The 26067-nt window shown below is 41.5% G+C and overlaps 1 protein-coding gene across 1 annotated transcript in view; it reads right to left on the bottom strand.

The window, feature by feature from the left end:
* LOC115654583 overlaps nucleotides 1–24581 on the bottom strand; it is a 115097-nt gene extending 90516 nt beyond the window's left edge. The window contains exons 1-11 of the mRNA XM_030569017.1: nucleotides 22263–24581; nucleotides 21513–21578; nucleotides 20732–20832; nucleotides 19887–20006; nucleotides 17503–17612; nucleotides 16305–16427; nucleotides 15373–15449; nucleotides 13253–13470; nucleotides 11770–11935; nucleotides 8881–9087; nucleotides 8059–8220 (exon numbers count right to left, since the gene is read on the bottom strand). Coding sequence (XP_030424877.1) covers nucleotides 8059–8220; nucleotides 8881–9087; nucleotides 11770–11935; nucleotides 13253–13470; nucleotides 15373–15449; nucleotides 16305–16427; nucleotides 17503–17612; nucleotides 19887–20006; nucleotides 20732–20832; nucleotides 21513–21578; nucleotides 22263–22339 — 1427 coding nt within the window. The 5' untranslated portion in view covers nucleotides 22340–24581. The remainder of the gene's footprint in view (nucleotides 1–8058; nucleotides 8221–8880; nucleotides 9088–11769; nucleotides 11936–13252; nucleotides 13471–15372; nucleotides 15450–16304; nucleotides 16428–17502; nucleotides 17613–19886; nucleotides 20007–20731; nucleotides 20833–21512; nucleotides 21579–22262) is intronic.
* Nucleotides 24582–26067: the final 1486 nt, after the last annotated feature.

Genomic DNA, 26067 nt, shown 5'->3' with positions numbered 1-26067 from the left:
CAACTTTCATGATAAAGAGATTGCACTACAGTACTTGTATTGGGTGAATGGAAAAATATTATTTCTTTTGTTTTTTACAGTACAAATATTTGTAATAAAAATACATATAAAGTGAGCACTATGCACTTTGTATTCTGTGTTGTAATTGAAATCATTATATTTGAAAATGTAGAAAACAACATTTAAATAAATGGTATTCTATTATTGTTTAACAGTGCAATTAATCATGATTATTTTTTTTAATTGCTTGACAGCCCTAGTATTTAATATGTACATTACAGTAGTGCTCAGATGCCCTAATCGGGATCAGAACCCTCACTAATGATAGGTGCTGTATAAACACACATGACTATATAGTTCCTCACCTCTCCATTTCAGAGCTTTGGGGACCCCGCATCTCCTCCCACCCCAAACACTTTATGCATTTGTGCATCTTCAAAGCTTCACAACATGACTACTAGCCTACTGGTAGATGAGAAATGACTAGAAACAACATGAAACTCTCCATCCCCACAGAACACCTGAAATTTTAAATTGTATTTTGTAAGGGCCATTTCAGGGGAAATTTAGACTAAACCCAGAGGAGAACTAGGTGTAAGAGGAGGCTGTGGGTTAATGCACTGTCTTCATTTCTGGAGATACAGAAATCCTGGTGTAAATCACCAAAGAAATATGTTTGATGATCTCATCCTATAGTGGATGTTTTCCCACAGCACAATCCCCTCCCACCACAAGTCTAGTCTGAGTATCACTCAAGATAGGTTCAGGAATGGAGTGGCAGTACATAGGTCACAACTGAAATGGACAGACAGAGGACTAAGCAGAACTGTTTGTGTGTTGGGGATAGGAACCGAGTAAGGAGAGCTGCAGGTCACAGCATTCTCAAAGTTTTAAAACAGCACACCAAGGAAGAAGAAAAAAAAAAAAAGGCACAGAAAAAATAAAAGGCTGGGTAAAACCCCATAAACCCTATTTGGGCTGATGTGTTGTCTTGAGCTCCATTCTCAGGGAGGTGATGGCCTCTTGCCATGCCTGCAGGGCCGGCGCTTCCATTTAGGTGGCCTAGGCAATCGTCTAGGACGTCAGGATTATTGGTGGGCGTCGTTTTGCCAGAGGGGGCGGCAGGCGACTCCGGTGGACCTACCGCAGTCGTGCCTGCAGAGGGTCCCCTGGTCCGCGGCTCTGGTGGAGCTGCCGCAGTCATGGCTGCGGGTGGATGGTCAGCTGCTTGCACAGCTCCAGTGAACCTCCCGCAGCCACAACTGTGGCAGCTCCACCGGAGCTGCGGGACCAGTGTGTGGGGCGGCGAAATTGCCGCATGCCTAAGGCGCTAAAACCCCTAGAGCCAGTCCTGCATGCCTGGCCGACATGGAATCCATGTCCTATGCCTTGAACACTCATTCTAGCACAGAAAAGAAAAATGACACAAATTATATATTAATGCACAAAGTCATTGACCTGCTACGTAACAGGACACAAGTCTAGATCTGCACCATTTTGTGTGCGATCCCATTGATTCAAAAATAAAACCCAAACTCTCTTATAGGAGTTTTCATTCAGCCTCTAGCTGCCACTGTAATACAAACAATAAATAAGAAAAAGTATCTTGTACTGAATGCTACTGAAGGGGAAATGTCATGATGCCCAGAAGTATCAGACCTATTCTGTGTATGTAGTTCTTGGTTTTAAATATTATGGAAATGCAGCTTTTAAAAGGCAAAGAGACTGATTGCACAACGGGACACCCTGTATCTCTATAATCAGTAGTACGCAACACCTAGGTACTGAGCTGTGGGGAGAGCTGCAAAACAACATGCCATTTCCCACTCACCTAATCACAAAGTTAGAGAAAGGAGCAGAATAGTCAGGTTTGGCCAAGTGTGCTAGAATCTCATGCGTAAGCAAATCAATGTCTGCGATGAGGGACAATGATTAATGTCTGTATCTCTGTCCCTGCTCATCTATTAAATCAGGATAATGTGCCGGTTCTTACCGAACATACCGAATTGCAAAATAAAATGTCATTTATTCACATAAATCTGTGATGGGACTCCTTTATTAGCTCCGGATTTCATAACCTCTAGCAGCAAAGGGATTATTATAAAAGCTCTCCTACTGATGCTGGAAATGCAGGGAGGGAGAATAACTCTAATTCATCTATTGCCCACATGGAGCACTGTCCCACCATTGTTTGTTAGAAAAAAAGTACTTAAATGCTTTCAGCTACATGGATGATTTATAGGCAGAGGTTTGTACTGTACATTTTAAGTGCAGTTCTGAAAGAAGATCTGTTCCTTGTTTGTATTCAATATTATACATAAAACGTTATTTTTGTCACTAAAGTGAGTAATACCTTTTGCTCAAATCAGCAGTGCAGAGCCAACACAGCCGTGAGCTGGATTCTCTCTCTCATGAACCATCAATAGAATTATTAATTGTGTTTCAAGTGCAAGGTCATAGTCTGCCTCCACAATCTTTATTACCGGCAATGAGTACAAGCCCTAAGGAACTGAGCTACACTTTCAGACCAAAGATCACGCTTGCAGGCCCAACTTTTTATTTGGAAACTGAACAGATTTAATAGAGGCACTGAGGGTACATTTACTCTGCAGTCATGGGATATGACTGCAGTATGTTTAGGCATACCTGAGTTAGCTTTAATATAATTAGCTCAGGTACCATTAGCAGTGAAGCCATGGCAGCCTGGGCTTCTGCATAGGCTATGTGATGCTGCATGGATTCCGGAGGACACTTGAGGATATTATGAATATTAATATTGTAAAATTGCAATGAGTTGTGGCAGACAGGCCATGTAAGATATCTGCAAAAATGTTATAGTTTGCCAAATATGATAATCTCATTTATATGTTTGTATCACATTGGTATATTGGGTTATAGATACATATCTATGTCCATATTACAAAACTTGTGCTATGCTTCTGGGTGACACCCCCAAACAGTTTGGCATCAGATCTGCCTAACCTGCTTGATGGCCCATTAAGGACCATCATATACAATTGATGCATTGAGAGATGGCAAAGGATACAGAAAAGGCTTCCAAACCATGTGCTGGACCGCTTGTGTGGGAAACAAAGGAAGCACAGGTCGTGTGGCAAAAGACTATACAAGGCAGCTGCATCTTCTTCATTTTGTCTTCAGTCGTGCTTCTTACCTCTGGAGGAACTTTGCTACAAACGGAAGCTTTGAATAAAGGACTGACTGACCCATCCAAACGGTGGACGTATTCCCGAGGGACTGTCACGCCAGCAAACCACCAGTACAGCTAGGAACCTAATATGTGGACTTTGAAGTTTTTGTATGTGTGTGACTGTGTTACCACTTAACATTTCTCTTCTTGTTCTTTCTTTCCCTTGATCATAAACCTTTAGTTTTAGACACTAAAGGATTGGCTGGTAGCGTGGTATTTTGGGTAAGATCCAAACCTATACAGACCTGGTGATGTGGCTGACCCTTTGGGGTCAGAAGAACATTCTGTATATGTGAGCAGAGTTTAAAATAACTGTACTGGACCTAGGTGCTGATTGGGAGCCAGAGACTGGAATGCAATAAAGGGGGCTGTGGGATTTCTTTTTTTGCTTCTTGATAACAGAGGAACAGTTTGTGACGGTTTGGGAGGCTTAACTTCAGTGTTACCCACCAGTCCTGGGAGTATCTGCTCTCCCTTTTGCAGCCTGCCCTGACCTTAGCATTTCTAGCGAGGGCTGCCCCAGGCACCCCGGGTCACAGGCTATACCTGGGTAATCACTTGAGTGGCTAGCTAGCACTGAAGTCCATGCTGTCATAACATCACTGCTATTGGTACCTGAAAACTAGCTCATGTATGTCTACACGTGCTGCACTCACACCTCTGACTGCAGCACAGACATACCATGAGAGACACTAAACATGTACCCAATTATTTATAAAATCCCTTTCCAGAGTAGAATCACACTTGCATAATATTCTGTTCTTATTTCATCTAAGGGTCTCAAGCATAAAACAGTCAGAGACAATAAGGACCAAGTTCTACCAACTTTCAGATATACACTAGCACGTTGGTCTTGAGGCAAATGCATCAGCACTTGTTTTGTTCTTTTCTTACCTCCTATGCTGTTTTTACTCTTCCCCTCATTTTATCCTTAACTTTCCACTCCACTGTCCAGTATGTACATTAGACTCTCACTTCTAGGTGAGAAAGGGACAATACTCTGTCAAAATGAGTTAAGCCCCCATGGCCTTATCACTTTCTTGTTGTTATTCCTTGACCCTGGCTGCCTGTCTTTCATTAGAGTATTAGGACTTGGCTACACTTGCGAGTTACAGCACAATAAAGGAGCCCCAGGTGCGCTAGCTCACTCCCCATCCACACTGGCAAGGCACGTAGAGCGCTCTGACTCCGTGGCTACAGCGCTGCTGGTACTCCACCTTGGTGAGAGGAATAACATTTGCTGCAACCCCGCTGGAGTGCACCTCACTCCTCCCATTTAAAAAGCACATTGCAGTCACTTGCATGCTGGGATAGCTGCCCATAATGCACCACTCCTAATGCTGCTGCAAGTGCCGCAAATGTGACCATGCCAGTGCACTTGAAGCTGTCAGTGTGGACAGATTGCAGCGCTTTCCCTCCTGCACTCTACGAAGGCTGGTTTAACTCAAAGCACTCTGCAAGTGTAGCCATGCCCTCTGTCAAGGGCAGCCTACTTAACAAGTATTTAGGACAGCTACTGGGTATCCTCAATCACCAATTAAAACTGTGACAAATTCCTTAAACTGGTTCTGGCTAGCAGGGAAATTACCTTGGTGACTGTTCTTTTTTTAAAAAAGTTTAATTCATCTTTTATAATGCACCCAATGTTTATAGTTAAAAACCTCCAGACTGTATATACATTGTAATTACAAGATACCAACAATACACTTAGCATCATAGGCTTCTTTTGGTCCTGACTGTCATTGTTATTAAAGATCACATTGCACTTGTTCTCAAGAATAGGATTGTTAACCTTGGTGTCCTAACCACATTCTGGCTAAGGTTCTACTGACCTAAATTCCCTTCAGGATTTCAGCTGAATATATTATCCTTCTTCACTTCCTGCCTTAAATTATCACACAATGTTGTTTTTGAGGTTATATGGTTCTGTTCTTCACCTTAGATCAGGGGTTCTCAAACTGGGGGTCGGGATCCCTCAGGGGTCACGAGATTATTACATAGGGGGTTGCAAACTGTTAGGCTCCACCCCAAACCCCGCTTTGCTTCCAGCATTTATAATGGTATTAAATACATTTAAAAGTATTTTTAATTTATAATGGGGGGGGGGTCGCACTCAGAGGCTTGCTATGTGAAAGGGGTCACCAGCACAAAAGTTTGAGAACCACTGCCTTAGATGGTAGGTGTTTGTGTGTTTTTAAGCTTATAAAACCCTTTGCATCTTTCATGCCCAAAGATCCCAATAGAAATGTCAGATTGTTATAATTTATCTTGTAGAAGACTGGCAACTTTGTTTTCAACTGAGAGGGTCCATTCCTTAAAACGTCCCACTTCATCACAAAATCAGAAATCTGGTCTCCTGTATTCTTCAAAATGCCTGCATGCCAGTTGTTCAGCTCACCCAATTGGCAGGGATAAAAATTTCCAAAATATTAATCCAAACTGATCATTGGGCATTAAGGGCGGATAAACCCATAAATCGCTTGGCTGATATTTTAACTGAAATTTTGCAACTCGCTGAGCACATTGTTCGAAGCAATGATTTCCTGGCCAGAGTTAAGATGCCACAACAATAGTTCTCAGAGTTGAAAGGGGAACGGGGGCTTAATGTGGTGGGGAAAGAAAGCACAAACAACAGCTCCATTCTATATTGTGATAATAAGTCAGGCCTACAGTTTCTGCCTTAAGTGTGGTCTCTTCCACGTTTTGCTCACTGGAGATTTAAAGTAGACAATGGATTTGTCTGTCTCTGTCTCCAGGGTTTGCCTGGCCTCAGATTATTATGGTCTGCTATTCAGTCAGCTCCAACGTGGAACAAAGTGAAAAGTAGCAGAAAAAAATCACTTATTAAAATTATATAGGAAACAAAATTTATGAAGACGTTTATTAATTGAAATCCATAGGCTATCTGGTCATGCTGCCTGTTGTGTCCCTTCAAATTACGAAAATGGGGTATAGTCACTAGTAACGAAAAGACCAAATTTTGAGAGAGGTAAGAATGGGATAAATGGGGAAGCAAAAGCAAACAAGCCAACTTTTTAGCCTGCCTCAAGCCAGCTTCAGGTTTTGCAGACATTAATTGAAACAAATTTATATTTAAAAATGCTCACACCAGTATTTGCACCTTGTCAGGCTGGTTATGCAAATGAATCTCTCTTTCCTGTTCCCTTGTCCCCCACTCAGCTCCAAATCTGTTTTGCTGTTCATTTGCCTATGGCATCTTGACACAATCCTTGATTATAAACTCTCTCTGTACAATGCCCTCGTCAGGACCTCTAGGCCCTACAGCAATACAAGGTAAAAAAACTGCACACTCATAGTTGCAAACACCAATCAGACAGTAGGGTGTCGCTTGGCAGGTGGAATTACTGGGAGGAAAATGTGGCAACTGCAGAAATTTTGTCGTTAACATTTTTGTTGTTCAGGGCAGTGGTTTTTTTACACCTGAGTGACAAAATTTTAAAGATAACAGTACAGTGTTGACAAAACCTTAACTTTAAACAGTTCCAATTGGTAAGCAAAGCCCTAATAAATTAAAATGTACATTTCTACTCCTTTTTCTTTAGCTGAATCTTTCTCCTTTCCTGCTTCTCTTGCATTCAGTTAAGGCTATATCTACATTAGGGACTTTACAGCGGCACAACTGTACCTCTGTAAGGTCTCCCATGTGGCTGTTCTATGCTGGCAGGAGAGAGCTCTCCTGATGGCATAACTAAACCACCTGTAACGAGCGGCGGTAGCTATATCACCAGGAGAGTGTGTCTTCCACCAACACAGAGCTGTTCATATGAGTTTTGTCAGAACTTATGTCAGCCAAGGGGGTGCTTTTTCACACCCTGTCTGACAAAAAGTTTGCTGACAAAAGTTATAATCAAGGCAGGAAGGGGAAGCAGCATCATTAGAAAGGAGAAAAACGTATATTACACATAAATGCCTTGGTTTTCAAGCAGTGGTAGGAAAGGAAACACAGGGATAGTGCAGTACATCCCCTTTATAGTGAAATCATGGTTTTTACAGAATAATTTCTCTGTAAAATGAGGTTCACACTAACAGGAATTACAACACATTTAAAGAAGTTGAGGCTTTCATACTAATTCACCAGAAACAGGTTTTGCTGATAAGGAAATGGGGCTGTGGGAGAAAAAGAGAATTCTTGCAAACAAGAAGCAGTGTGGACAAGACTTGAAGCCAGGAACTCTCGTATTACAATCCCAACACTGACAATTATGCCCCACTGCAGGCTACATCTAGACCACGCCGCCACTTACCGCTACCTGTGCTTCCCCAGCTACACTGCTACTTTTAGTGCATAATCTTGAGCAGTGCTAGAGCAAGTACATCTACAAAAGCTGGGAATCTCATCTCCAGCTCCAACTGTAGGTGTAGCCTCAGTGTCTCCCTCTGTGGGGGTGTTTCTAGTTACCTCTCTCACAGGGGACTGTCAGGATTAAGGAGCTGTTGTAAGAACAGTGATTCAAATATGAAGAAATGCATTAATCATAAAAATAGCCTGAGGAGTTGGGAAATCTGGGTTCTATAAGCAGCTCTGCCAGATTTTCTGTGTGATCTGTCTAGTCACTTTGCCTCTTTGGGCCTCACTTTTGCAATTTGGAAAATGGGCAGTAATAATAAATACTGATCTACCCACCCAATATTCATTAATATCAAGATTTGTAAAACACTTTGAACATTTTCAAGAATACACTCTGTCTTCACCTAATACCAAAACATCCTACCCATCTATTGTAATGAAAAGAAAAACAAACAAAAAATCCAAATACAACAGAGTGAGAAAAGTAGGCAATAAAGACAGGCTAAAAAGCAGTAAATGCTTAGCAAAATGGATGTAGTACCTCGCTGTGTAGACCCATATATCCCAAGAAGTCAGGAGGAAGTAAATTGTTCCATTGGTTCGATTATAGGCAAAGCTGAGAACTGACTGGAGCGGAGAAGGATAGGGAGGCGGCAGCACGGTACATAACTTTGTCCCATTATGCAGAGAGAAAATTCGTAAACTTAGGAAAGAAAAACAGAAGAAAGTAGTAAAAGGAAAAGGTTAATGCAGTGTTGTTGTTTAATCAAGACACAGGGATGACACTTCAATTCATCATCCCACAAGAACTTTAATGTCCCATGCAAACATCCCCTTTTAAATGGATGGGCCCTGTTATTTTAAAGTGAAAAATACCATGATTTTTCCACTCACTCTATGTTAAAAGCTTTTATATGTTAATGCACTTCAATGTTGTTAAAAGTTGTGGTGCTATTTTTTCCAGTAATGCCAAAATTTGAATGTTATAAATATGGGCAGGTACACTGTTCTGCTCAGTTTGCACAATTTGGAGAACACTGATACTTTTTTTGTGTGTGCGTGATTTTCATTAAGAATGTCACACAGGTATTTATTTCGACTGATCTAACAAATCTCAAATGAAAATATGTAACCCATATTGAGTCAAGCAAGCAGATGTCTTCTCTATTTGATTAGTTTGTTACTTTACAGTTTTAACAGACGGCAGCTAAAACCCTTTCATATGGTTGAATGTGGTGTTTATTAATACACACACTACTGTTTTTCTATTGCAAGTTTATTACTACCAGTGGAGATGAAATCCAACCAAAAACCTGGATCCGAACCACCTCAAACTTTCATTAGCACATGTAGTCACACATACCTGTTATCAGAACCCATAGCTACCACCCTGCTGGATTTCCCATTGGCACCACAGAGGGACAGAGCCTTAATCTGACTGCTGACATGAGTCCAGAATTTGGTAAAATAGTTCAAGTCATACACATGAAGATTGCGGGCAGAAGAGCAGTACAGCAACTTATCCTCAGTTAGGCCCATCCAAACAATTCCTTCAGTGAACAACGATAAACTAAACGAAAGAAAAAATCCCCACAAGCCACAGAAAATCATGAATTAAAGTAAGTCAGCAGCAAGTTACATCAATTACATTAGAGTCCAAGTTAAACTACATGGCACATTTTTCAATGTCGACCATGTTCAGCTAAAAAGAATTCTTCACACCATACTCAAATTCTGATAATTCCCTGGGGAACTCAGGGAGAAAAAACCCTGTAACTAGTTCCAGTCAACAATGACTGTATTAGTGACCTTGGTGAATCTGTTTTGCATGCCACAAAGATATGGAACGACCATGCACTTATATGATAAGTAAATACTGTGCTAATTCCCGCAGGTTACATAAAAATGTTACTGGAAATTATAATACTCAAGAGGACACAACCTCCATTTCTAGATCTTATGATAGCCCCTTAGAAATTAGTAAAAATGATGTATTTTATTGAATCACTTACCACAGGGATCAGCAACCTTTGGCACATGGTCCATCAGGGAAATCCGCTGGCAGGCCGAGACAGTTTGTTTACCTGCTGCGTCCGCAGGTTCGGCCAATCGCAGCTCCCACTGGCCGTGGCTCGCCGTTCCAGGCCAATGGGGGCGCGGGCTGAAGGATGTGCTGGCCACTTCTTCCCGCAGCCCCCATTAGTGTGGAATGGCAAACTGCGGCCAGTGGGAGCTGCAATCAGCCAAACTTGCGGACGCTGCAGGTGAACAAACTGTCCCAGCCTGCCAGCAGATTTCCCTGATGGGCCATGTGCCAAAGGTTGCCGATCCCTGACTTCAAGTTGTCATAACCTTAGTCCCAGATTTGGACCTTAGCGTCCAAAATATGGGGGTTAGCATGAAAACCTCCAAGCTTAGTTACCAGCTTGGAGTGGGTACTGCTGCTACCACCCAAAAAATTAGAGTGTTTTGGGGCACTCTGGTCCCCCTGAAAACCTTCCCTGGGGACCCCAAGACCCAAATCCCTTGAGTCTCACAACAAAGGGAAATAATCCTTTTTCCCTTCTCCCCTCCAGGTGCTCCTGGAGAGATACACAGACACAAGCTCTGTGAATCTAAACAGAGTGACTCCCCCCTCTCCGTTCCCAGTCCTGGAGAACAGAATTACCGAGTTAATCTCTCTTTCCCCCCTCACCCAGAGGGTATGCAAAGTCAGGCGAACAAATCCAACACACACAGACCTCCCTCTGACTTCTTTCTCCCACCAATTCCCTGGTGAGTACAGACTTAATTTCCCTGAAGTTTCCCAGTAACGAAAAACTCCAACAGATCTTAAAAAGAAAGCTTTATATAAAAAGAAAGAAAAAATACATACAAATGGTCTCTCTGTATTAAGGTGACAAATACAGGGTCAATTGCTTAAAAGAAATATGAATAAACAGCCTTATTCAAAAAGAATACAAATCAAAGCACTCCAGCAACTATAGACATGTAAATACCAAAGAAAAGAAATCATATAACTCACTATTTGATCTCTTTGTCCTGACAACTTGGAAACAGAAGATTAGAGAGCAGGAAATAGAAAATCCTTCCCAAAGCTGAGAGGGACAGCAGGCAGACAGAAAACAAAGAACTCAGACACAACCTTCCCTCCACCCAGAGTTGAAAAAAAATCCGGTTTCCTGATTGGTCCTCTGGTCAGGTGCTTCAGGTGAAAGAGACATTAACCCTTAGCTATCTGTTTATGACACAAGTCATTGATGTGAAGGTCTCCTTAAAAATCAGTTATATGGTATGGAGCCATGCAACTACAGGGCCAGTACCTCAAAGCAGACTCAGAGCTGTATAAATTATTTATGCCTTGGGAAAAGCCACACTTCTAACATTTATTAGGAGATGAAGATTTATTTATTCATAATCATATAACAAAATACAAGCCCATGAACTGTGCATCTTATTTTTTCTTTATAAAAACACTTCTTGCCCACCACAGCTCTTGTATAAATACTCATAGAATTATAGTAGAACTCACTATTAAAAGTGAACTGTTCCTTTAATGAATAAGGCCTGCGCTGCAAATACATATGCATATGTTTAACTTTACTCACCAAATGACTTCTTGTTTTGAATTTTCCATTAATTGTATTTAAAAAAATTCAAAAGGTATTAAATGATCAAAATCTAAACAAAACATTTTGGTTTGGGTTTCACCTAAATTGCTAGTGAACTGAAAAATCCATTATTTGCACAGCTCTAAACAGAAGCTGTGCTGAAGAAATCGTCACCATCTAATGAGATGAGAACAGCTGAGATACATAACTTTCTATTTAGCAGGGTTTCTTGCCTTATGGCAGAGCACCTGGGCTTAGATCCTCAAAGATATTTAAGGTGCCTAACTCCCACTGAAATTAAATCCATTAGAGTTAACTGCTTAAATACCTTTGAGGATCTGGGCCCTGTTGCTATGAGATGGTGAGCACCTCTTGCAAGTTTTGAGTACCCTCAACTCCTCACAGGTTCAGCATCAAAAGAATTGGAAAATAGAGCGAAACTATGGCAATATCCTTAGAGGTATATAATCTACAAAGATAGTTATCTTACTCCTTAAAGATTCACCATTTATCCTTTGAAATTCATCCAACATACCATAAAATGCTGCAAATTCTAATGCTAGAAATTCATTTTAACTTGATTATATTTCATGATTTGTAAGCAGTGAAACTTACATAAATGGTATGATCTTTTTAAGTACCTGTAAAACAGCTCCATTGTATCCAGGGACCAGAGTTTCACTGTCCCATCCAAAGATCCAGAGATAAATAAAGACAAAGTGTTTGGATGGAGGAGGAGGTGTGTGACAGACCTCGTATGGCCATGAAACACATGCAACAAACAGCCCTGGTCATTCCAAGATTTTACTGGTTAAAATAAAACAATAACCATCAGTCAGTAAATAAATGAGAATTAAATTATGAAGAAGACAAAATAAACTACACTTCTTTCTCTCTGGTTATTTTACTGAGGACAACACCAAAAACCTGATTATTCTTTAAACTACCCCACTAAAACTGTAATTTTGCTTTTGAGCTAATACTATTTTCTCTCCCAAGTGCTAATGATATACTGCACTGTGAGGAAATGCACTTCGTTAACGAAGGAAGTCAATTCATGAGAGTAACGAACACTATGATTTCAGTGTTTTTGATAAAACATTCATGACTTTACTCCTTTTCATCATGAGCATTCCTGATTTTCCTAGTAATTATCATGAGAAAATCAAAACAGAGTGGTTGGGCATTTTCTCATGCTTTAGCTAGGGTACTGAAAAGGAGGCTAGATGCTTCTTTACTTGGAAAAGACTATAAAGTCTGGAAAGTAATGTTATCAATTACCATTCAGAATGTGCCTGCTTATTCCCTTGAGGGCCATATATTTTCAAAAGAAAAAATGATTCCTGATAGAAAATAGTTAAATCAAAAATGATATCTTATAGAATTGGTAAGATGATGAATGAAAAACACTACTGCTTAGCGGAATTGCTACTTCAAAATTTAGATTGACAGGACGTACAGTTGGGCCCAATCCTTCAAAGGACCACGTCCTTCCATACCATGAAGCTGAAGGCATTTTGAAGCTTTTAGGATGTGCTCAGCACCTTGCCATTATCCCAGAAAGTGATTCCTGGATTCAGTTCAGGATAATGCGAAGATATTTTTGGGAGATTAAATATTAATAAATAATGGATAAGTCATTCATCTGCTGAACTTTTTTGAAAAGTCTAGCAGATCTACATTCATAAAGAAGTCACACTTTATATGTTGAGATTTGTGTTTGGGTTCAAATGTTAGCAGATAACATTTCTATTTATGAAAATTCAGAGAAACACAGAGGATGATGCTAGGTAAGAGTGAGGTCCATTAATTTCTGCACCTGTTACTGCAAGAAATCGATTATGTGACAGAACATGTAGCCCAGATTTTGTGTTCCCCAGAGAGGCAATAACTACTAGACTCTCTGCCAATATGGCCTATGGAAAATTTCCTTCATGACTTCAAATGTGGGAGCAAGAATTGCTGTAGTTAAGTTTAGAATTAGAACGTCATTTATACACTGAAGCACTACTGCTGTTTTAAAATATTAGCATTGTTGTCTCATTAAAAATATATGATAAAGTACTAAGAAACAAAGAACTGTGATCATAGGCTCAGATGCTTTGTTCCTGTGAGCCATCTTACTTTCAGAGTCCCTGGAGGAGGTAAGCAAAGCATTGGAGTATGATGAATAGACGCAGGAGAGAATGGTACTTCGGTGGGCATTGGTTAGCTGAAACAGTATATTCCCTTTGGTATCATAGCAGAAGAGATCGCAATTAGAAAAGCAATAAAGTCTTTGCATATTGACATCAAACTCCATATTTGTACACCAGATTTGCCTCATGTGTGGGAATTCTGCACTATATTAAAACAAAACAAAACATGATTAAGATATGGCAACACTACTGTACACATTTAAATAAGATGATAGTCATTTGGTTTGTGAAGTTTTTTGCATACTACAGGACTACACAGTTCATTTTATGAAAGCTGCTGGATATATTTTATTTTTTAAAAAAGCCTGGTTTCCTAGAAGCTGGTAATGAGCACGTTTCAATTGATTATAGTGTTCAAACAATTGTCTAATCATCACATACACTAGATTGGGAACATATAATGGTGTGTTTTAAAGGTTTTGTTGACATTTGTTTGGCATGGCACATAACTAACTCATGGATTTACTACTGGTAAGCAAGTCTGATTATCCCAAACAAATGCCAATAAAACTTTTATAGTATACCATCCCAGGCTAAATATGTTTACATAAAAATATTTTTAAAAGATCACAGGGGTTATTTTTGTATGATTCTGCATGCAAAGCAGTGGTGGGCAACCTGCGGCCTGTCACGGCAAGCTGCTGGTGGGCCGCCAGACTGTTTGTTTATATTTGCACAGCTGCCTGCAGCTCCCAATGGCCATGGTTCACTGTTCCTGGCCAATGGGAGCTGCCGGAAGTGGCGCGGGCCTGGCCATGGCCATTAGGAGCTGTGGGCAGCCATGAAAATGTAAACAAATGGTCTGGTGGCCTGCCAGCGGCTTGCCCTGACAGGCTGTGTGTGGTCCGCGGGACGCAGCTTGCCCGCCACTGCTGTAAAGCCAAGAGCCTTACTTATAATAAGTCCAAGTCTACTGGGTTCAGAAAGAGCCCTGAAACCATCCTAAATACATTTTTCTACATAAAAATTACACAAATTGAAAGTGCAAGATCTCAGTTTCCCAGGACTAGAAGCTAGTCCTTGATCCCATTGAGAACCTGTGAATATTTACTTTCCAAAGGTATAAAGCTATTGTTTCTAGTTCTCAATGCCATATGTAAATGGATTGTAAAATTAGATGTTTATAGACATAGAAAAGCTGACACTGGCCCAGGATAGAATTTACTTGTCCTAGGCCTCGGACCAGTGTAATTTTTGGAAGCACATGGCGGGGGTGGGGTTTGAGGAATTTCACACTTGGGAGGAGAAGGGGAAATATTTTTCTGGCAGGATGATTTGGAAACAAAACAAAACAAAACAAAAACCCACATGTAACCTGCTGGATGAAGCTACTTAGAGTTTGAGAATGTTGGAATAAATACAGGGGAGATGGATTAGTGGGCAGAGTGCAGGTGAGGCATTCAAAAGTGCATGATAAACTCACTTAGCACAAGGTTTTGAATAGAAATCACACAGCTATTACTTCCAGATATGCAGTGTGTGTCTATAAACATTCATAATGTACAACCATTAATAAGAAGTTATATTAACATTATAAAAGCTTTCACAACGAAGATATACAATAGTTTGTCCTGGAGCTTGCTGAGAAAAGTGATATTAACACACATGCAAGTGTCACTTTTCACAGCAGACTTACTAGCTAGCTGGGAGGCTGTGAAAAGTGATTCTTGTATGTTTGTTAATATCACTTTTCACAGACTCTCAGCTAGCTAGTAAGTCTGCTGTGAAAAATTATATTAACAACCATACAAATATCACTTTTCAGAGCACTATTTTTATTATTGAGTCAGCAAAAAATACAAAAAAACAAATACACAAAAAATCCTACATAAATTAATTATAATGATTTTGATGTGTATATGTGCATATTTATTTGTTTTTCCTAAAGTTAACTAAGTATTTTAGGAAATTAAGCATTTTAGGAAAAAGTGTCAGTGGGGCCACCAACAAGAATTGGTGGCCGCAGTCTGAGGCCACCAAATAATTTGTTGTGAGAACCCATGTACACAGTCACTTACTAAACTCAAATAATTAACATCTGTTTACCTGGGGAATAGCTTGTAATTGGACATGTGAACTGCATCAGAGTAATCTGTACTCTCTGTTTCTTTAAACTTCCAGAACTAAAAGAAAAAAAGAATACAAAGACAATTTTGCAACCTTGATTTGGTACTTGAGTCTAGAACTGGAAATCTGAATGTCAACTATCAAAAGCTTTTCAAGAAGCCATTAAGCTCTCCCATTATTTCCATACTGACAGACCTGAATGCTTCAAAAGACACAAGCCTAAAGTAAGAGCGGTATTAATGAGAAAACATTTATGAAACTTTTAATTTGTTTTGACAGAAAAAAATTAAATTATGATCACGAGATAATTTCTTCACTTAAGAAATGCTTCTCAGCTGCACTGACTATTCTCTTTGTTCATCACGCCAACCCAGCTATTAGGGAAACTAAATAAACCAGCCAATCTACAATATTTTTTCCTCATTTTCTTTTCAAAGTAAATGGAGTGTTGGTGAAAGGTGCAGAACTGATAAGTCTATAGACCTGTACTTATATATACACGTAACAAGTATAACAAGGGCGGTGGCGATGCAAGTTTCAGCCCCAGTCATCTAATTGATCTTTATTCTGGAAGAAATCAACTCTAGTGGAGTGAGAAAGGTTTAGTTACCATAGTGCATTCAGACCCTTGATCTCTCTGCTGAGACTGCCACTAAGTTATGATAGTGTTCTTGTGATCTGGATATCTGACCACTAGAGAATTAATTGGCACAACCAAGCAATCATCAGATGGTAACATCCTTCAGTTACTATTGATCAATGTTGGGCTCAAACCAGTGAATTAAGTGTGAAAGTTCCCCTCATCAGTCCACCAAGGCATACAGTCTCCCTTTGCCCTACATTAAATTCATGCCTGTGCTTTCAAAATGTTGCACGAGACAACTCAAACCTCATCTGAGGTATTCCCTTACCTTTATGCCTTTGAGTCCTCCTGTAATGAGTTCATTGCTCACAGGATTGAATACCATAAGTGTCAACAGACATGACTCCACGTTCTCTACTGAGCAGATCTCTTCATAATCCTTATTATACACCTTATGAAAAGAAAAGTGATGTTCACAAAGCATGTCAAAAAGGCTGTGGGTAATTAAGGCCCTGATCCAGCAAAGCATTGAAGTCGCCTCTTTCTAGGCTTAGGCCTTTGAGAGCAAGGACATAATTCCCCAAAAGATATGGTACAAAACTTTTCAGAAACTTTATCCTCATTAACAGACTATTTATTTGAATTTTTAAAATTAAATTATAAACAACAAATAAATGCGCATCATCCCCCACTGTGAATTCACAAATGGCAGGAATTATAATTTTTAACCCTTTGTAAACTTTACTGTAGCGATGGAGAAAATTAGAGACATACATTTAATGGAGATAGGCACTTATGGGCTAATTTGGGCTGTATTTCTATCAATACATAGCTAGTCCATTGGTTTTCAGCTATTATGATGACACGAATCCTAAAATACTTAAAATAGATTAGACAGACAGATTAATCTAAGATAAATAGATTCATCACACAAAGTGATGAAAGCCATATTTCTCTCACAGTAGTTCTACTAAACTTGTACTGCCTTCCATGCCAATAGTGGAGGCAAAAATCAGCCACTCTTTCTCCTTTAAGAGTCTGTTGTTTTCTTGCAATGTGTAATGTCATACTAAAAGTCAATGGAACTAGTTTAATAAACTATGATGAGAGAAACAACTGGGTCAATCTGTTGGCACAGTGATAATGCTGAGCTTTGCTGCACAGATAAACTGAGTTTGCACCTTGAACACGGGCTCTTGATTTTAAAATGGCAGAGGTGCAAATACTGCAGAGCAGAAATAAACAGCTCAAGAGATATAGAAAGTGGGGGCAGAATGAATTTGTATTACTCCAACAGCAACTTCGGTTGGACTATTGGACAATCAGAGGAGGGAATCCTGAATGATCTGTAATTACTCTGTCCTATCCCCTTGCTGCCTGAATCCTGGATACTATGGTCCCAAATAAGGGATTTGAGACTCCTTTTTCATTCATGAATAAGTTTAAACTGCCAGCAGAGCTCACCAATAAACTCAAACTCAAAATAGCTGAAAAAAATAAACACAGCAGATAGTAGGTGCTTTTACCTTAAGTGCATAGTCTCTTCTCAGTACAAAGTAAACATTGAATTTTTCACAGTAAGTGATGCTTCTCATTATGTTGAATTGGTACTTGTGAAAATCCATTTCCCTTTTAACTAGAAAAAACAAAACAAAACCCAAAAATACAAAATCAAAACACAAACTGAAACAATGTCTAATAAATCACTCGTGTTCTTTTTCAGCACAGACTATCTTATAAAGTAGAACATTTTGGTGCAGGTGAAAAATTGCTTACTTTATATATATTATATATATCCTATTTATCTTAGCAAATTTACTTAAAATAGCAAACAAAAAATGTAATTTACATTTCATCAGTATTTTTCAAGGCTTCTCCTACTGTTTTTCAGACACTGGACTACACTTTTAAAAAACCACCTCCTTACCTTCTCCCTATCTGATTGGAACTATGGTGTCTCAGATACCATTATAAGGTAACCTGGAACTGAGGATGTTTAAAGGTGATCACTGAAAAAACACATGCAAATTACAAGTTTGCTCATGCATTTCAATCTTTGAACATACAATACCCATTTCTGTGAATGCAAATATGTGTTTCTAAAAAACATATACATTTCGCAGGCACACATAGCATGGACATTTAAAAACATGAATTTTTTGGTTTGAAAAAGACTATTCCTCCCAAATGGCATCCTGTGGCAAGTTCTTGCAGTGAAGTAACAATCTCTTGTAACAGGACAGGTCTGATAACCGCTGTTGGCATATAAATTCTTATGAAGGCTTGAATTCTTTCTGAGACATGCTGCAGTTCCCATAGTTTTGATTGCTTATTTTCAGGAGCGGCTCTAGGTATTTTGCCGCCCCAACACGGCAGGCAGGCTGCCTTTGGGAGGTCCCCGGTCCCGCGGATTCGGCGGCACACCTGCAGGAGGTCCACTGAAGCCGCGGGACCAGCGGACCCTCCACAGGCATGCCGCCGAAGGCAGCCTGCCGGCCGCCCTTGCGGGGACCAGCAGAGCACCCCCTGTGGCTTGCCGCCCCAGGCACGCGCTTGGCGTGCTGGTGCCTGGAGCTGCCCCAGCTTATTCTGCACTAATTAACATTGGCAAAGCTCCCATAAACACCAATGAAAGTTCCATGCACTGAATGAACGAAGAATATGCTGTCAAGAGTCACATTGCATATCTGAGTTGTAGACTGCATTAAAGAATTCTGCCCTGTGAGTTTATTGTTCGATCCATGGGGAAGAGGACTTAGCTTGGGAGGAAAGAAGTCACATCCAGAAAAAAAACAGAAAATGAAAAGTATGACTTAGGGTTGGGGCAGAAACCATAAATTACTCTGTGTTTGTAAAGTATCAAGCATAATAGCACCCTGATCCTAACCGGGGCCATCTAGGCACTACTGCAGTACAAACAAACAAACAAAATAAATAAATAAATAACAATACTAAGTAGTAGTGGACTATCACTGAACATTTTCCCCAATAGGCAAGAAACTCTTCAAATTGAGGGTTATAATAAATCGGTTTTATGTTGTAATATTGATATATTTTAAGAGTTATTACTATAATCATAATAAAGGATAATAACTGTAAGAGCCACAAGGGACACTAAATTGTTTTTCAGTGGAAATTATGATGAAATTTTAATGACATTTACTTTAAAAATCATTTTTATTAAGCTTTTTACATTGTAATTTTTCTTTAGTGCTGATGGAAGGTGATAGATTAAAAAAACCTAGAGACTGAAGTCTTCTTTCTACAAAATAGGTGCAACATGAACAACACAGCAATGGAAGTTTTCTACACACTGCCCCAATACTGCACCTCAACAACAAAGGGTCAACATCTACGGACAACTGAATTCTTCAGTGTCTTTGGCTCATCCAATCTATGGTGTCTCTATTGAAATTACTGTCAAAAGAGCCATTAATGACAATTGAAGTAGCTGGGGAAAGATGGACACCTGTCCCCTGCAAACTGAACTTAGTCTCCCAATTCATTTCAATGACGAGTCATCATATGGTAACAATTTCAGGCCATTTGCTATCAACCTGGGCTGAACTGTTAACTTAATAAGTAAAATATTCTGTTACCCTATTTCTAATTTCCTGATCCCATCCAATCCCCTCAATAAATGTTTAAAAAAAAAAACAAACAACCACAGTTATGAATTCTGATGTGCAAACAAAACCAGGAGGAACCAAAGCCTACTCATATATGCTGCTTGTAGGTAATGAATATACAATAGTATACTGCAGCCCAAGGGTTTTTACATAGAGGCAAGTGAGCGTAAATCAAAATGAACAGGAAGATGATCACACCAGGAAAATACGTCCTGACTACAAAACAGAGTTTGGACATTTGCTACATCTTTAATCTTTTGTGGAGTTCCAGGTAGACTGACCTCTTGAGCCTGACAGATAAAGATCTCTCTCACCTACAGTCTTAGAAGCAAATAAATCCAAGCTGAACAACCCTTTGCCATCCACGAGGATCAGTCTTCTAGTCTTGCTGTTGTAGGTCACTAAACAGAATTGTGAAGAGGACAGTTTCACTGCTTGACTGTGGCTAAATATTCTAGGAATGTGCGAGCAAAACATACCGATTGTGTTACTGAACTAACAACTTTCCCTAACATTATTTATACAGCAGCAGCATTTGAGGTAAGATAGAAGAACAAATTTATCCTTAGGATGTTCAGAAGTGTTGGACTAATATACCTCAGTTTTATACCTTAAAATGTTTCACTGAACTTGGCATTTACTTAAAACCAGCTATTAAAGGTAAGCAAAACCAAAAAAATCTTTTGAATTTATAGCATTTTTGTCATTACTACTATACATAATGTTTATGAAGAGAAACGCTTTCATTGGCATGTATTAAACCAAGGCCTCAAACTAGATATCAGTGGACGGCTTGTTTTTATCTTGCACGGGCACCTTATAGAGATTTAATTTAATCTTGGATTATATCTATAGGTCCATTTTCAAGAGGTTATGCCAAGTGCTAGCAATGCTGCATTTATAGGGAGTTGCATAGCTAAACACCAGCAATACACTTTGTTAATACAAAAGTAAAATTCTCCTTTTTTCCATATTTCTGTGGCCTCTTCCTCCTGTCGGATTCACTTCCCTCATACCAAATGCTTCGGTATATTTTTCCATCATCATATTGTCAGACTTAGGTTTTCCTTTATATTTAAATGTTCCTCTATCCCCTTTTATTTGACTAGAATTTGCTGCCTCTTACCTCCTACTATATCTAATCGTTGCTGGGTAAAGCTTTTAACCAAGTAGAGTCCAAAGGTAAGAAAGTAAATGGCCTTTGCAGTTACTTCTTTTCCTGCAATTCTGCAATAGGAAAAATGATTATTATTTTACTATTACAATTGTACAGGATATCAAAGGATAACTGAAAAGATGGCAACAAAATGTGGCAGTCAGTAATGGACTACATTTTAACCAAGGGTTGTAGTAGATTCTCTATCACTGACCATTTTAAAACCAAGATTGGATGTTTTTCTAAAAGATATGCACTAGTTCAAATAATCATTAATTTAGGAAAGTTTTATGGTCTGTGTTATGCAGGATGTCACATTAGAGGACCACAGTGGTCCCTTCTGGCCTTATATCTACAAATATCCATTCTCATTTCTCTTTGGGTGGAGATATTCTCTGGCACTTAGAGCCCTGAAAAGCCTTCTGTTTCACCCTCCCTTTAGTCTTCATATCGTGGAATCCACAATCCTTCTAAGCAGAGCAGGATGAGACTGGACTTTGTAGCTCATAATTCATTTGTCTTAGCCACAAGGGCACTGTGGAGCCTTTGAAGCATTCCAGGCTTGTGGAAAGATCTAACATTGAACTGAAGACTCCATTCTGGTTCAAGTAAAGCATTATCGGCCCAATTTTAAGAAGCATTTAGTATCCAAAGCTCCATCAGAAGACAGTGGATGTTCAAGTCCTCTAAAAAAGCCTGTATCTCATCAGGGAACTGGACCAGCCCATCCCTCATTTCTATACATACGTACACTTTCACTGTCTCTCTTAATTTCTGGTCATCTTCTGATACATTTATATAATCTAGAAAAGATAATCTTCACAAAAACAAATTAGAATTAGGTTATAACAATGGATAATTTAAATAATACATTTCAATTTTTTGAAACCCAAAGTCCCTCCAGGAACTCCAGAGACAAATAATCCCCCTGTGAATGGATTTTTCACCTTAGGTTTTTGTCATTAATTTTTTCAGCTCTATTAATTGTTAATGATTGCCATAAGAAGCCCACATTTATTATATCACCCCAGTCCTCTAACACTTCTGACCCAGGAAGGCTGGATGGAGATCATTAGGAGCTGAAGCTGCTCTTTAAGCAGCCAAAAGAGTCATTACAGAGAAATATGCTTCCTTCCTTTTAGAAGTTTTATAGCTTCTACAGTGCTCTCAACCACTGCTTCCCTGCAGAATCCAAGGCCAGAAAAAGGAACCAAACTGAGGTTGCATGAAGACAACAAACTAAGCTGTTTCTGTTTCAGCCAGTTTGCATATCTACGTGATTACTGTATTTAAATATTATATTTAAAAGATCATCATCATCAGGATAAAATATGTTCATTCACTGTTACACAAAGTTAGCAGTTTTATACAGATCTCAGAAATGTTAGATTCATTGTTAAATCATACCCGTTCAAGGTAAATTCACAGCAATCCAAAAAGGACAATGGGAATATGTTACCATATTCTTAATTTGAATGTTGATTCTAGCGATCAAATTCACCTTTTCCTGCAACTCACTGCAGCATCTTCATTAGGTTTTTTAGTAACAGGACTATTGATTGATTTGTCTAGTTCCATCTGGGAAAGTTGTTAGCCAGTAAATGTGGAACTAATCAGATAATTGGAAAGTTTCTGTCTGATTTCTGGTAGTTTTCTCTCTGTTATTAACCCACAGAAGGTTAATCTGAAATTTAAAAGTAAAAATGTTAGCTTACATAGAGAAAACAGGATTTTCTGCTGAATGAAATAGTTGTGGGTGCTCAACCTGAGTCCAATTTTGAGAAGTTATGTTATTATTTGTATTGCAGTAGCAAGTGCATGACAGCTAGAGGTGCTCAGCACCTTTGAAAAATCAGGCCCAAGGTGTCTCAGGCACTCAAAATCAATGGCCTATTTAAAAAGTGAGGCTGCAAGTCTTGCCCAATCTCACATAAGAAGTCTGTGCCAGAGAAAAACACAAAACCAAGGTATCCTGACCTGAGTCCTGTGCCTTAACCAAACCATTCTCCTCTCCCCAACACCGCATCCTGCAATCTGACCACATGGGCCAACTTCTCTGCCCAGGTGGAACTCTCTTGACCTGAATGGCCACTCTGCAAAGATTAGCTAGCAGGCCTAGGGCTTTAGTCATCCTTGTTTAAGATTCTTTCATTTCTTTTAAGTTCTTTTTGACATCTTAAAAGAAAAATCCAGGAAAAAAAGGTACGGTAATTTCTCAACAGCCTTTAAACAGGATCTCACATAATGCTAATGTAGATTTGTTTCTGGCTATCACCAAGAAATTGTTTTCAATTACATAGGGCTCTTAACACTTATACACTATTTTATATCTTAGGATATAAATACATTAAATAATCATCTCAACACTCTTATTATGAGTTAGAAAAGTGTTATTATCTCCAGACAGGTGAAATGATTTCCACAAAGTCACTCAGCCAATCAGTGGCAAATTCAGGCACAGAGAAATCCCAGGCATATTGCTCTTGACCATTTAACTCCTCTGCTAAAGATTGGAGGTGGGGTGGGGGAAGAGAGGATAGCCTGATAGTAAATACTTTTCAATCCAACTTTCATTTTCCAGCCTCCTGCTCCCCAGGCCAGCAGGGATCTGGAGTGCAAAGAAGCTGCCACTCTAAGCAATCAAGGAGTGACCTGCATAATCCTTCCCCTTCCAGCTGGGAGGGGGGATCATCAAACATCAATTAAATTAAACTTTAAAAGAGTGATAAAAATATAATAGAGCAATGGTGGCTGTAATGAGAGGCCTGGAAGTGGCAGTGGAAAAGTGGGAAGGAAACAGAGATTCAGAGATGTGTTTGAAGAAGAGGGAGGTGCTTGCTCTGCTATTGCCAGTGGAGATTAGGTAGATGGGAGAAAGGGTTGTCCGTCCTGGGGGACTGCTAAAATGGACAGAAAACTGGAGGAACAGGAAGGATCTTCACAGGGGACAGACAGAAGAGAAGCTGGGGGCTATTGCTCTGAAGGAATGGGGGAAGGTAGATGAGATGCTGGAACTGGAAGGGCAGGGACATTCTTGCTCTGGAGGGGGATGAGGGTGAGTAGATGGGAGGCTGGAGGGGCACTAGGCTCTGGAGGGGGTTGAGTGGTAGGTAAATGGCAGGCTGGAGGGGCCATAGGCTCTAGAGGAGGATGGTAGGTAGGTTGATGGGAGGCTGGAGAGGCAATGGGCTCCGTAGAGGGAAGCGAGGTTGGGGCAATAGGCTCTGGAGGAGGATGGGGGTAGGTAGGTGGGAGGCTGGAGGAGAATGGGGGTAGGTAGGTGGGAAGACAGAGGAGCAATAGGTTCTGAGGAGGATGGGGGTAAGTAGGTGGGAGGCCGGAGGCAGGGCAATAGGCTCAGGAGGGGGATGGGGTAGGTAAGTGGGAGGCTGGAAGGGGATGGTTGTAGGTCGAAGGGAGGCTGGAGGGCAATAGACTCAGGAGGGGGATGGGGTAGGTAGGAGGGAGGCCAGAGGGGGATGGGGGTACGTAGAAGGGCACCAAGGGGCGAATGGGGGTAGGTGGGTGGGAGGCCAGAGGGCAATAGGCTCAGGAGGGGGATGGGGGGTAGGTAGGTGGGAGGCCGGAGGAGGATGGGGGTAGGTAGGAGGGAGGCCGGAGGGCAATAGGCTCAGGAGGAGGATGGAGGGTAGGTAGGTGGGAGGCCAGAGGGGGATGAGGGTAGGTAGAAGGGAGGCTGGAGGGCAATAGGCTCAGGAGGAGGATGGGGGTAGGTAGGTGGGAGACCGGAGGAGGATGGGGGTAGGCAGAAGGGATGTTGGAGGGCAATAGGCTCAGGAGGGGGATGGGGGTAGGTGGGTGGGAGGCCAGAGGGGGATGAGGGGTAGGTATGTGGGAGGCCAAAGGGCAATAGGCTCAGGAGGGGGATGGGGGTAGGTAGGAGGGAGGCCAGAGGGGGATGAGGGTAGGTAGAAGGGAGGCTGGAGGGCAATAGGCTCAGGAGGGGGATGGGGGTAGGTAGGAGGGAGACCGGAGGAGGATGGGGGTAGGTATGTGGGAGGCCAGAGGGCAATAGGCTCAGGAGGGGGATGGGGGTAGATGGGTGGGAGGCCAGAGGGGGATGGAGGTAGATAGGAGGGAGGCTGGAGGGCAATAGGCTCAGGAGGCGGAGGCGGAGGGGGAGGGGAAGGGGGAGAGGGTAAGTAGGTGGGAGGCTCCAGCCGGGATGTGGAGGAGGTTAGACAGGTGGGACGCCCAGGCTGGGGATCTCTTACGGGGGAGGGGGGCGCTAATTTTGGCCCGGGCAGGTGGTGAGACGCGCTGTATTGGGGCGGATGTTTAGAAGGGGGCTGGTCCTGCTCCTGGAGGGAGCCAGCGGTTCCGCCCCGTCCCCCTCGCCCGCGGACGCCGCTGCAGCAGGGTGTGAGCGGCGCCGCCGGTCTCCACGTCCCTGCCAAGAACCAGGTCTCCCCGCGATAGCCTGGCCCGGGAGGGGCAGCTGCGTTACCTGGCAACGAGCCCACGCAGGCCCGCGGCCCTGGGCGCCTCCCCGCCCCACAGCGGGGTGGGGGGCAGCTTCTAATGGGTGGGGGGAAGACATTCCCCAGCGACCCTCACGATCCCTCTTTCTCCCCCAGACTAACAGTGAAGCCTCCCCCACCAGCACAGATCCCCCAAACTTCCCCCCATTCTCGCAGCACAGATAAAAGCTCAGATACTCCCCTCCCTTTCAGCACAGACCCCCCCAACTTCTTCAACCTCCTCCAGCACAGATCCCCCAAACCTCCCACCCCCCTCCAGCTATCCCCCAAATTTCCCCCCATTCCGCTAGCAAGGATACCTGCTACAATACTCCCCTCCAGCACAGATCACCTCCAAACCTCTCCCATCTCCTCCAGCACAGATCCCCCAACCTTCCCCCATTTCCCCAGTACAGATATCAGCTCAGATCCCCCCAACCTCTCCCACCTCCTCCAGCACAGATCCCCAAAACTTCTCCCCATTCCTCCAGAACAGATACCAACTCAAATACTCCCCTCCAGCAGATCCCCCAAACCTACAACCCCCTCCACAGATCCCCCAAACTTCCCACTATTCCCCCAGCACAGATACCAGCCCAGGTCTCCCCACTTCCTCCATTACAGATCCCCCAAATTTCATCCCACCCTCTCCAATATAGATCCCCCCAAAACCTCCTCACACCCTCTCCAGCAGATCCCTAAAGCCTCCCCCATCCCCTCCATCACAGATTTTCCCCCAAAACTTCCCCTCTCTCCAGCAGATCCCTCCCCAAACTGTCCCCATCACAATCCCTCACATCATGAGACCCCTCATTGCTTCTCTCC

This window comes from Gopherus evgoodei, chromosome 7 (genome assembly GCF_007399415.2).
Source record: "Gopherus evgoodei ecotype Sinaloan lineage chromosome 7, rGopEvg1_v1.p, whole genome shotgun sequence".
NCBI classification, from domain to species: domain Eukaryota; kingdom Metazoa; phylum Chordata; order Testudines; family Testudinidae; genus Gopherus; species Gopherus evgoodei.
The sequence above is the reverse complement of the archived record's forward strand: the minus strand, read 5'-3'. Positions and strand labels throughout refer to the sequence as shown.